The 12,181-nt window shown below is 56.0% G+C and overlaps 1 protein-coding gene across 1 annotated transcript in view; it reads left to right on the top strand.

Annotated features, from left to right (window-relative positions):
* Window positions 1-335: 335 nt before the first annotated feature.
* ITGB3 (integrin subunit beta 3) overlaps window positions 336-12,181 on the top strand; it is a 40,722-nt gene continuing 28,876 nt past the window's right edge. The window contains exons 1-2 of the mRNA XM_030540990.1: window positions 336-632; window positions 11,046-11,128. Coding sequence (XP_030396850.1) covers window positions 569-632; window positions 11,046-11,128 — 147 coding nt within the window. The 5' untranslated portion in view covers window positions 336-568. The remainder of the gene's footprint in view (window positions 633-11,045; window positions 11,129-12,181) is intronic.

Raw genomic sequence — 12,181 nt, 5'->3', positions numbered from 1 at the left:
AGGCCCCCCAACAAGGGCGGACTGGCTAAACAGGGCTGATGAAGCCGGGCCACAGGCCCCTTTCTGGACCACCGGGCCCTGGTAATTTATACCAGCTTCCACCCCCTTCTCATCAGCTCTGTTTACACCAGTGTCAGCCAGAGGAGAACCGGGCTGTTGGGTGTTTTGCATCCGGATCTAACCTCCCCCCGAGTTTGGGGGTGACTCGCAGGGCTTGGCCCCAGGCTGCACCTCTAGCAGAGCAGAGGCAGAACATACCGGCAGGGTAGGAAGCGGCTCTGGCCCCCGAGTGGCTGCAGGCCGGGTCACGGGTTTATAAGGCCCTGGGAGGAGACGGGGGGAGAGGCAGGAGCGCTGGGCTGCAGGCAGACGGGCGGGGGCAGTCGCTGACTCAAAGCTGACGGCGGATTTTCCTCCAGGCAGCCCGGGCTCTGGCTCAGCACATCCGCGGCTCTCATGCCCTCAGCCTCATGATTCATCCCCCAGGCGGCTCAAAAGCTCCGGCAGCCTCAGCCCCGGGCTCCAGCCCTCGCCGCCTCCCCACCCCTGCAGACCGGCCTCGGAGAACATGCAGGGGCTCCGCCTGGCTCTGCGGACCCTCGTGCTGGCGCTGTGCGCGGCGGGACTCCAGGGTAGGTTCTCACGCCGCCTGGGGGGCGCGCTGGGTTACCCCGGGGCCGGTGAGCGGGATTTCTCCGGAGGGGAAGGTTGCAAACTCTGTTGTTTGCAGCGCTGCAGCGATGTCTCCATCCCGCTGTGGCCGGGGGGCAGGTGCCCGGCTCTGTGTTTCTATCTCCTGATGGGTGGGGGGAGGACGTTTAGCTACCCCGCAGGCTGGGGCGTTAGGGGAGCTCTCCAGATCCCAGCTGGCCATGGCTCGGGTGAATGCCCCAGCTGTTTGCACGGCCCCTGGGCTGCAGGAGATTGTCCTGCCCCGAGCAGCTGCGAGATGTTGCAACAGGCTTGCGCTAGCCTGGGGCTTTCCTTCAAGCCCCTGGACTCCAGGGATTGCACGAGAGTCGCTTTGAAAAGCCTCGCAGCTGTAGGGGATGGCTGGGAAAGGTGGCCCCTAAAGCCCCCCCCCACCCTCCACCCCCTGCCCCGGCTGGAAGAGAAACCCAAAGAACCCCCGAATTGATGGTTTTGAACATCTCGTGGTTTTAAAGCCAAGCGTTTGAGTTTTGAAGGGTTGGAGTTGGCAGTGCCGGAGTACCTGGGGGCCCTTTGCTGGGGCTGGTTTAAACTACCTGAGATAAAACACTGAAGTGGTATGGGGGGGACTAACTTGCCCTGGCCCCTCAACTCCAGGGTCTGTATGTGAATGAGACTGCACTCTCGGGGTGTGTGTGTGTGTGTGTGTGTGTGTGTGTGTGTGTGTGTGTGTGTGTGTGTGTGTGTGTGTGTGTGTGTGTGTTGATGTGCAGGGCTGACGGGTGGAGGGAAGCTGGTACAAATTACCGGGGCCCGGCAGTCCAGAAGGGGACCTGGCTTCCCCGGCTTCGTCAGCCCTGTTTAGCCGGTCCACCCTTGCTGGAGGGCCCGAAAAAAAATTTTCAACAGGGCTCGAACCCGCTCTTGGCCGTCCTGGTGATTTCTGGTTGCACCATTTGTGTTAATGTGGATAGGCGTGTGGCGGTGTGTGACTGCACCCTAGGTGTCTGTGGAAGTGTGTGGTTGCACCGTTGGTGTTAGTGTGGTGGTGTGTGACTGCACCCTTGGTATGTCTGTTTGGTGTGTGGTGCTGTGCAATGGCACCATCGGCGTGCGTGTGGCTGTGACCTTGCCCTGTGATGGGCTTGCTGTCTAGGCATGGGTTTGTATGTTTGGGGGTGTGTCTCTGTCTAGCAGGAAGATTTCCCCACCTCTACCCAGGAAAGAAACATACTAGGAAGTGCCCAGGGCACATCCTGCAAAGACGGCTGAGAGCTATGCCAAGTTTGGGGTTTTTCCTGTGAAAGAAACTAACGTCACATGAGAGCTGGATCCCAAATCCCTGAGCTGCAAAGCTGTGTGTGGAGGACTCAGCCGGGTCTCTCCTCAGCCATTCCCACGCCCCATCTCACAGCCCTTCCTGCTGCTCCCCTGAGGTTACCCCCCCGGTCCTGCCCAGGCCTGCCAGAGTGTCTTGCTGCTGACTTACCCACCGTGAGGTCCTGTCCAGCAATCCTGGGCCAGGGGAAGACTGAGCATACACTGGGCCAGACTCCGAGAACAGGGCTATGGTGATGCATCCTGCCCCTTTGCAGCCCTCTGGCTGTATATTGCACACCAGCTGTGGTGAATGGGTATAAGTCAGGGAGACCCGCACCTGACACATCACCTCTGACTTCTGCCCACGCTGGCTGACACAATAGGTGTGTTTTTCCCATGGGATAACAACCACCCAGGTGCTGGCCGCTGGCTGCACTTTGGTTTTACCCTGAGGTAAACTGGGCAGGGGCAGCTCCCAGACAGAGGGTTTACTACTCAGGCCTTGTCTCTATTGAGGAGTTTACAGTGCGAAAACTCTTGCACATTGATTATTTGGCTGTAATAAAACCTCCTTGGTGTCAGCGAATCCACAGCCGCTCGCAGCCTGGGGGTAAGTCTAGATGGGGGACACAGGTTGTGCTTTCTGATGCATTGGCTGCCTGGGTTTTTCAACAAGGCTTTGTGTCCCATCGAGCGAGCTGAGCTGAGGGACACGGCAGCTGCTGGGCTGGGGAAATCGGAATTATCCCTTTTATTTTCTCCGTGGGTTGTGGTAAGTGCTGTACAAACAGCACAGAGAGAGGGTCCCAGCCCCCAGAGAGCCAACTGGCAGCGTTTGCCACCCGTGTGGCACTGGGGTGGTTGTCAACACGAGGTGCACGGCTGCAGAGCATCATGATGATCGAGGGAGTTATCCTTTGCAGATTGCGCACTCTGCGACAGGCTCTATCTCCTGTGTGGATTGAGCTGGGCCAGGACTTTGGGGAGACCACATGTGGGGAAACTGGGCAGCACAGGCTGGGAGCTAGAGGTCCAGAAAGAAGGATGGGGGCTGTCTGTGTTTCCCCCACCCCCCCTCTTTGTATTCCTTGCAGCAGAGTCTTGTCTCAGCACTGGGGCACTAGGCTGGTAATGCTGTCAGGGAAAGCGCGTGTTCAGTCTCCTCTCCGGAGGTCTGTTAATATCTCAAACCACTCAGACTTTGCTCTGCCATTACCATGGTTCATCAGGCATGGGTGCACACAGGAGCCTCCCAGCTCAGCATGACCTGTATTGTACCCTTGGGCAACAGCGGCTGCTGCCAGCAGAACCAGGCAGCAGTCTGGGGATATGCCTCTTTCTCTCCCGCTGGCATCCCATCTAATTTAGCCCCCCTCCAACTCAGGTTCTCGGGCAGGGAACAGACGCTGGCGTGCAATGCTGATTCCCATGCCGGGGATGTTGGCTGGCCAGTCTGCCTCAGGGATAAAAATGCTGCCAGATCTGAATTCTCCGCTCCCTTCAGCGAGAGAGTTTTGCTCCCACTTTCCACGGGTGGTAAGTGAGGACACAAGGGGCCGGACAATGGATACAGCCCGCTGTGTTTGCCAGCGGGCAGCCAGAGCGCTGACTGCGCCGTGAACCAATGCACGAGCAGAGCCCCATCCCCATCCAGCCAGGCAGACTGGAGGTCTGCACGGGACAGGGGACATGGCTCGAGGCCTCTGAGAGGTGCTTGGAATCGTGTGAAATCCAGGATGGTCACAGGAGCCTAAAGGAGTTAGATGCCTGAGTCTCATTGAATGTCAATGGGATTTGGGCACCTATCCCCCTCTTTGACCATCCCCGCCCTAAAGGAGACAGCACCAGGCCCCTGATTCAGATCCCACTGGCGCCATTTTCACCCCACTGTCTGCCAGTTACACCAGCACCGGGGAAGGAGACTCGGCGCTCTGTAGACAGAGACAGGCTCTCGCAGGGTAAGCTCTGCGCAATTCCTTTGTGACCAGCATTGCTGGGTCTGCTTCTCCCTCACCATCTGCCTTTAGCCAGCCCTGAAAACCCCCCTGACTCTTCGTGTTACTGCAGTGAATCAAAAGGAAGTGGCCGGGACAGTAACGGAGCAGACGGGGGCTAAGTGGTAGCACAGGTTGGAAAGCAGCTGAGCTGGCATTCATCATAACTGGTGCTTGACTTTCCTGAGGGCGCAGGAGAGACAGGGGATTTCAGGAGGGCTGGAGAGGACAGCCTAGCCTCAGAGTTTAGCTACAGCTGAGCTCTTGGCTCCAAGTGCTGGCACGACCAGCTCAGCCTCTGGTGAACAGAGTTCCTAGCACAGGACCCTTCCAGAGGACACCTTCCCATGGCAGGTCCCGGCTGCGCAGCGTGGCTGCAACATGCAGATGGGGAGTCATGGGTCCCTGTGTTCTGTAGCCCAGCGTATTTAGTGCTTTGTGGCCAACAGATGGCATCTAGCTCAGGTCCACATCCATGATGGGCGCTGCCACACTCGGCCTAAGTGACTTGCCCAAGGTCACACAGGAAGTCGGTGGCAGAGCCAGCCTAAGCACCCATGTCGACCCAGTCCTCGGAGGGCCCTGTCCCTAACACAGCTGTGTGGGGCAAGGGAGGAGCCCCAGATAGCCCAGAGTTAAGACTAATGACCACCCCCGTCAACAGGCCCCGAACACGGAGGGGAGAAAACCCATCTGCTAGGAAGCAAGCCCTGCAGATCTGCCGCTGAAGGAGAACTGAGCCCCAAGGGCCCAGTGCTGCACTGCGGCGACCGCAGCCCATGAGTCAGCGGGTGGTTGTGGTTTGTAGGAAGATAGTAGTGAGGACTGGAGGAAAGGATAGGGCCGCAGAGGGGTCAGGGAGCCTGCCTGAGCACCCTCCCTCCCCTCCCCCTCCAGCAGCGAGACTGCGGCAGCGCTGGTTCGAACCTGCAGGATGCCGTGTGGAGTCACAGACCCAAGAGCTGCCTCGCAGGTTTTGTTCTGAGGGGGGCTGGACACTGCCCACCCCTAGAGCCTGAGCCCCCTTAGCTTTCAAAGAGACCCTCTGTATTTTATGTGTCTAGCAGGAGCTCCAGTGGTTTGCAAGACCCAGTGCGTAATCCTGAATCCCCGTAATGGCCTTTGTGCCTCTTCCGTGGGCTGCCAAGCTAATGCGTCTCTTGAGGTTTCCCTAGCGCTAAGCGGCTCGTTGAGCCCCTCTGTGGCTGTCTTCCAGCTGTGAGGAACAAAAAAAATCCAGTCCCTAGGGCCCGGACTGCAGCTTGGCAGGCTCTTGGCAGGGCTGGCAAGATCTGACACCGATGGGGGCAGGAGAGCCAAAAGGACAGGTGATAACCATCTATACAGCAGGGGGTGGACTGTACTGTCATTGTAGCTACGCTGGTAGGAATGCCTTCAGTATAGACGGGCACTTAGTGATGTGTGTAATTTGGGTGGTCAGTAGAGATTTATCTTCTTTAATAAGGGTCTTTTGGTGGTCTTATGGAAGGAGTGTTGCTCTGGGACTTGAGAAAACCAGGTTCTAGGCCTGGTGATGTTAGGCGAGTTACTTCAGCTCCCTGTGCCTCAGTTTCCCCATCCCTATAATAGGGATAATGGTTGTGAAGCACTTTGAGATCTATGGGTGAAAAGTGCTGTATGAAAGCTGGGGATTACGTGGGCAAAGCTCAGCGTTGATGCCCCTTTTCCCCACCCCTGGGCTGGGCACTGACACCTGTGTGGAGTGAGTGCCCCATGCTGCAGAATCAGACACTCACTGTACATGGGTGACAGTGGCTCTCCTGGTAGGAGATAAATCAGCCCCATTTCCATTAAACTGCCCCCAACATCCACCACTCTTTGGAAAACCTGGTCCTTGAAGAGTGCTGGGGGCTGAGTTTCACAGTATGCATCAGCCTGCCTACAGCGCCCCTGCCCGGTGCAAATGACTGACGTGAGCTGCTGCTTAGGATGGAGCAGGGAGCCCAGCCGCATGCCCCGTGCTGGCTAAGGGCAGGCCCATTATGCCCTATCCCAGCAAGAGCCAAAAGCTGTGCGTACGTCCCTCTGGCCATTTAACAAGCAAGCCCAGGAAGGGTGTTCCTTCCCGCTCTGATTGCTCGGAGGCAAGGGCAAAGAACCGGGCACCCCAATCGCTGTTTAAGCAACTTCCTACCAGCCGTTATCGCTTCACCAGTTCCTCTTCCTGCTCTGCTTTCATTTTTCTGCCTTCCCCTCCTCCCGTCCCCTTAGCTGATACTTCCACCCCTGCAAGCTGCAGCGCACAGAGCCAGGCTGTCCTGTTTTGCGACGGGTGCCTCTCAGTCTAGCCTCTGTCCCCTCAACATCCCCTGCAGTGGGGCAAGCGATGGGGCTGGAGCAGGAGCCCTGGTGATTTAAACCCAGCTGACTCACCATGGGGCCTCAGTCACTGGGTCTCCCTCAGCCCCCGAGCTAGCTGCTGCCTCCCTTCCTCCCCATGACAGGACCCGTTTACATGCAGCATCCCCTTCTGCAGCCAGTCCCACCAGTTAGTATTGTTTGTATTATATTAGCACCTTTGTCAGCCCCTCAGAGGCCTGGTTGTGCTAGGTGCAGTACAAATGCACAGCTCTGCTGGGAGAGAACTCACAAACCATGTAGAGTGGGTTACCATGTGCCCCAGATCCCTAAATGGCCCCCTCAAAGATTGAACTCACAACCCTGGGTTTAGCAGGCCAATGCTCAAACCACTGAGCGATCCCTCCCCCAATCAGAGGGACCAGTCCATCTGCAGGGGCAAGGACTCTGGAGATGGGAGTCTCTTTTCCAGGAAAGCATGTGCATGTGTAACCCACTGCTCAGAGTGTGCTGTCCTGCCCCCCCATCATCTGTGCTGATCCACAGAGCACCAGCATTACACCTTTCACCAGCCAGAGAGGTGCTATTTAGCTATCAGTCATTTGCACAAAGGATCCCCCCCACACTTTACACACACCAGTTACACAAATGCTCAGCATCCTAGTGAAGATGGTGCAGTTAGATCATTAGGATTGGAAGGGACCTCAAGAGATCATCTAGTCCAACCCCCTGCTCAAAGCAAGGCCAATCCCCAAATTGTTCCCTCAAGGATTGAACTCACAACCCTGGGTTTAGCAGGCCAATGCTCAAACCACTGAGCTATCCCTCCCACCATGTTTCTATGGGGAAACTGAGATGCAGAAAGAGGCATTGACACTGGAGAACCATAGAGTGTAGGGCCAGAAGGGACCACCGGATTAGTCTGACCACCTGTGTATTGCGGGTAGGGTGACCAGATGTCCCTATTTTATAGGGACAGTCCCTATTTTGGGGTCTTTTTCTTATATAGGATCTTATTACCCACCCCCCCGTCCCGATTTTTCACACTCGCTGTCTGGTCACCCTAATTGCAGGCCAGCAACATCACCCAGCACCCTGTGACTGGCAGCCTGCTCCTTTGAGGCCTGGGGCTAGCCAGCTCTGTCCAATTAGCCAGGCCCCACCACACGTCCGCAGGATGTGGGCCTTAAAAGGAAAACAACTGAACTGGGAGGGGGAGTGAATCAAGGAGTGGAGAAAAAGCACACACGTGTGTGTGTGTGTGTGTGTGTGTGTGTGTGTGTGTGTGTGTGTGTGTGTGTGTGTGTGTGTGTGTGTGTGTGTGTGTGTGTGTGGAGAAATTGCTCTATTCCCTTGAGTAATCAGAGATTAAAAGGATAGTTTCAAAAGGAATGACAAGAATTATTGGCCAAGGAGAGTAAGAAGAGGCTATAAAGAAAGCCCCAGATCAAGGCAAATGCACTACTCAAAGTTGGGCATGGCTCACTGAAGTTCTCCCATTTGCAAGACCAGTTACTGTGGGTTGAATAATCCTTGATCTTTATTGAGGCCACACAACAATGGGTTGTGAAAGGCAGGTCCCGTTAAAGAAACAGCTGATCAGCTGATATGGGAATGCACGGTGTGTTCCCAGGAAAGGCTGAGTCGACAGGAAGAATTTAGATACTTGAAGGTAACTGAAGATACTCAAGGTATGGGGAAAGCGGTTTACTGGGATTTTTAAAGGCTCTGGAGCAGGGTATGGGTATGACCGTATGAGGAGTCTAGTAGATGGTGCTAAGGGAAGGGACGGGCAGTTAGATCTCTGATGGCCAGGGTCTGGGGAAGGAGTCCTCAGGAGCATGAGGACCCTGAAGCTAAGCTAAGAGGACTCTTTAGACCCTCATGAGAGGGCTGGAGGGAACACTTGCAGTCTGGGGGAAGAAGAAATGAGGGGGCCCTGATACAGGGGAGGAAGAAGAATTGGCAGGTCTGAGGTCAGGCCCATGCTACAGAGTTGTAAGGCACTTGACAACGACTTAACTATGGAAGTGTCGTTCCCAGCTACACCTTTGTAAGGCCTGGAGACACTGGTACGCTGGAAAGGATGGGGCTAAATGTGGCTTAGCCGGAGGGCTAAGTCCTCAAAGCAGCTAGGAAGGCACTGGAGGCCTGATGGAGTTTTGGAAGACCCAGGGGAAACTGAGGCAAAGCTGCTGCGATGCCCTCCCCCCAGTGTTGCAAGGGGTGCTCCGGAGCAGTGAATTTTATTACATGCACTGGCTGTGTCTGCGCTAGCAAACGTTCCCGCTGATAACAACCGTTGTTGGCCACTGGGCTGATGCCGAAAGGCCTCAACCGCAGGGTCCTGCCAACCCAGGGGAATTTTGCAAAAGTTCCCTACCACTGCTAACGTGTATCCGGCTCCACTGCCCTAGCGTACAGAGGTTGTGGCCATTTTAAGCCCCATGTCCTCTAACCCTGATGCAATCAGCTCTGATCGGCAGCACCCGAACAGCTGGTGACAGCCAGTCCCTGCAGGAACTCCCAGCATGGCTAACGCTCGGAGAGCCAAATCCCCCTCAAGATGGTTGCAAAGTCTCCCTAGTGTAGACAGGGCCGAGCAGCCTCCAGCTCAGCACAAGGCTCTACTTTGGCTCCTGCATGATGATGCGTATGGCTTGGGCCTGTTTATGCTTGGCGCTCCCCTGCTGAGCCATTCAGTAGCACCCTGTTGTCAGCAGTGGGCAGGTTTCCTGGTGAATGGAGGGCTCAGAAGGCTTGAAAGTGGGCCAGGACATGCCCGTTCAAATGGCAGCTGGTGGCGGTTCGGCCTGTCTGTACTGGGGGTTGTCAAGGATTCAGCTATGCCAGAGCAAGCCAAGTCTCTGGCTGAGCAGGGGAGAAAAGCTCTCTCGAAACTTTGATGTCCCCACTAGACAAACAACACTGTGGGGCCCCTGGTGGATTTGTCTTCCTTCTGTTCTGGTCACGGAAGGTGCGTCTACACTGCAAAAAAAGGAGTGTTCGCAAGCTGGATTAGCTAACTCGGGTTCAACTAGCAGTGAAGACACAACTTCGAACTTGGGTTAGCAGCACGACTTCAAACGCACGCTCTCCTAGCGGCTGTAACTTGCACTGCTAGCCCGCGTCGCTGTGTCCACGCTGCTAATTGAAGCCAAGTGACGGACACACCTTTTTCTGCAGTGTGGACTAGAGGTGCCAGCATTTGAAGCTGCTGTGGCCGCTCCTAGGTTCCCAGGATTGGCTTCAGAGAAGGCTTTGTGCATTGTTCTGTATATTGCACGCACTCAGGAATTCCTGCTCCCAGCTGCACAGAAAGCAGCTGAGAGCAGGGAAGGAATCCCTGAAGCTATGTGCAGCGCGTTCCCCTTAGGATTAAACTCCTTGGGACATAGCCAGGCCCCCTGCTCAGCTGGGAAGGAGGCAGTTCTGCTTGCAATTCTAGCCGGCACTCAGTTTTGGGGTCGAGTGAGCAGGGATTGGGGGAGGGAGGAGGGCAGGGAAGCCTGACTTCTCATGTTCGCTGGTTTCTATCCCTGCTCTCAAGTTAGTGAGACCTGGCGTCATCGTCTTTCTGTTTCTCTTCCTCTTGCCGCACGTGTGTGGGTAAATAACAGCCCAGAATCCCAGCTGAGTTCTGTCAGCAGAGTTCCATTGACTTCACCATCGTGAGGCCGCTTTACACCCGCTAGCGTGTAGATACAGCGCCTGATCCTCTCCCACCTGCTCTTTGGGCAGCCCCCCACATCAGCTCACAGCTCTCTCCAAAGCCTCCTCCTGCCCGCTGCAGGACACAGCCCCCCGCCTCCTTTGGTGTCACCAAACTCCTTGGTCCAGGATTACCCTGAACCCCAGAGATCCTTCAGCAGGTAGAAGTTTGCCCATCAACTCACGTCCTTAGTGCACTTGCTTTGCCTCCATCCCTTCCAGTTCTCTGCAGAGCCAGCCCAGCTCGGTTCGCTCGCTCTTCTCCGGTCTCCCTGCTCTGTTCCCCTGTGACATTTTTGTGCACTGTCCCAGACTGCTTTCCACAGACTTCTCGGAGGGGACCCGTGCAATATGGAAGGCAGGACCAGAGGTGGCACAAACCTTCCCAAGTGCAGAGGAGTGGGACCTTTTTCTGCATTTGCTGGGCTGTTCCTCCAAACCCAAGGGCTCCCACCAACCAGTGCCCCTCTCGGGTTGGTCTGTGTGCAGCGGATGGCCTGGGGGCCAGGGTGGGTGAGATTCACCAAACTGAAGCTACTGGGAATGGCAGGTGCTCCCTTCTGAAAATCAGGCCCTAAACTCCTTGGCAGCTTCTCATTCTTACTGGGGGCCCGTGGCATGGCGATCAGAGAGAGTCAGTGTGATCATCCTGCTGTGTGGGCGTCCACAGAGGCAAATGGCCTCCTCCGTAATCAGAGCATGGCAGGGTGGCACGGAAGACAGAGGCAGTGTGGCCGACGGGGGACAATACTAGACTGGCCCTGGGCAAGTCGCTTCCCCTCTCTGTGGTTCTGCGTCCCCTCCTTCCTTCTGTCTATTTAGACTGGAAGCTCTCTGGGGCAGGGACTGTCCGTACAGCACCTAGCACATCGGGGCCATGAACAATGAATTTCAGAGATTTGTCATTTCCTTGTGCTAGGAGAGCTGGGCACCAACCAGCCTTCCTGACCAGCAAAGAGCAATGAGACCCCGCTTTGCATCTGGAAGGAGCCTCTTTGCTTCAGGCCTGGCCAGGGCAGGTGTTAATCAGTGTCCGTCTCTCTCTTTCAGGGAACATCTGTACCACTCGCGGGGTGAATTCCTGCAGGCAGTGTCTGGCCGTGAGCCCGCTGTGTGCATGGTGCTCCAAGGAGGTAAGGGGACAACATGCAGCCGGCCTGTCTGGTTCATCCATTTGCCTGGCGTTTCCTTGCATATCTGCTGCTGCCTGTAGCCCCGCTCTTAATGGTGAATGAATTCATCCCTTTAGCTGGGTCCAGGGTGTAAACTCAAGCATCGCTTGTAACGAGATCGTGGCTGGGTGCGTTTAAACGTGTGCCCAGGAGTGTCCCAATGGGAGCTGCTGGTGACTGACCTGCTGACGTCACCCGACAAGGAGCAATGAGTGTGGATAAAAACGTCGGTGGGGATCTTAAACCTTCCTGCTTGGGGGTTTACGCCAATCTCCGAATGTTTGGGTATGTCTCAGGCCCATGGTGCCAAGTCTCAGAGCCTGGGTCAATTGCCTCGGGCTTGCGGGGCTCAGGCCGCTGGGCTAAAAATGACAGCGTAGATGTTGCAGTTTGGGCCGGAGCCCAGGCTCTGAATCTTGGGGCCGGGGGAGGGCTCAGGGGCTGGGGTTTATTGAAGGGGTTTTTCCACCCGTGTGGTTAATCCAGGCGTGATCTTTAGATGGTTGATCTAGCCGCATCTCCACAGGAGGTTAAGCCGGGAAATTTTTCACAGCCCTGAGCATCCGCAGCGTGGTCAGGCTGATTTTATGCATCGACCAGGTCCTGCGGGGGTGGGGGGTGTTGAAATGCATGTGACAGGATTTGTCTCAAAGCCTGTGTGTGCTGGAGTGTCTGTGCGTGTATTTGGGGGGAGGGGGGTGACCCTAAGGGGTGGGTGGGTGTGTCTGTCTAGGAAAGGGAGCCATTGTTAGTTGTCCCCATCTGATAACTAAGGCTGGTCTGTTCTCAACACACACAGACACTTGCTGTCACTATCCTGAGTTCTTTCCGGCGTGTGACAGCCAAACCTCCAGGCAGGACTGCGCCAGCTCTCTCTAGGGAAATGGGGCTTTTCGAACTGACTCCGGCACAAGCCTTCCCCTCCCCGCCCCTGTTCCCAGGCCGCGGGGGTGGGCTGACGTGCAGCGAGGGCTGCGAGTTCTTTCCCCGGATCCAGCCAGAATTTCCAAACAA

This window comes from Gopherus evgoodei, chromosome 23, assembly GCF_007399415.2.
Source record: "Gopherus evgoodei ecotype Sinaloan lineage chromosome 23, rGopEvg1_v1.p, whole genome shotgun sequence".
Lineage (NCBI taxonomy): Eukaryota > Metazoa > Chordata > Testudines > Testudinidae > Gopherus > Gopherus evgoodei.
The sequence above is the reverse complement of the archived record's forward strand: the minus strand, read 5'-3'. Positions and strand labels throughout refer to the sequence as shown.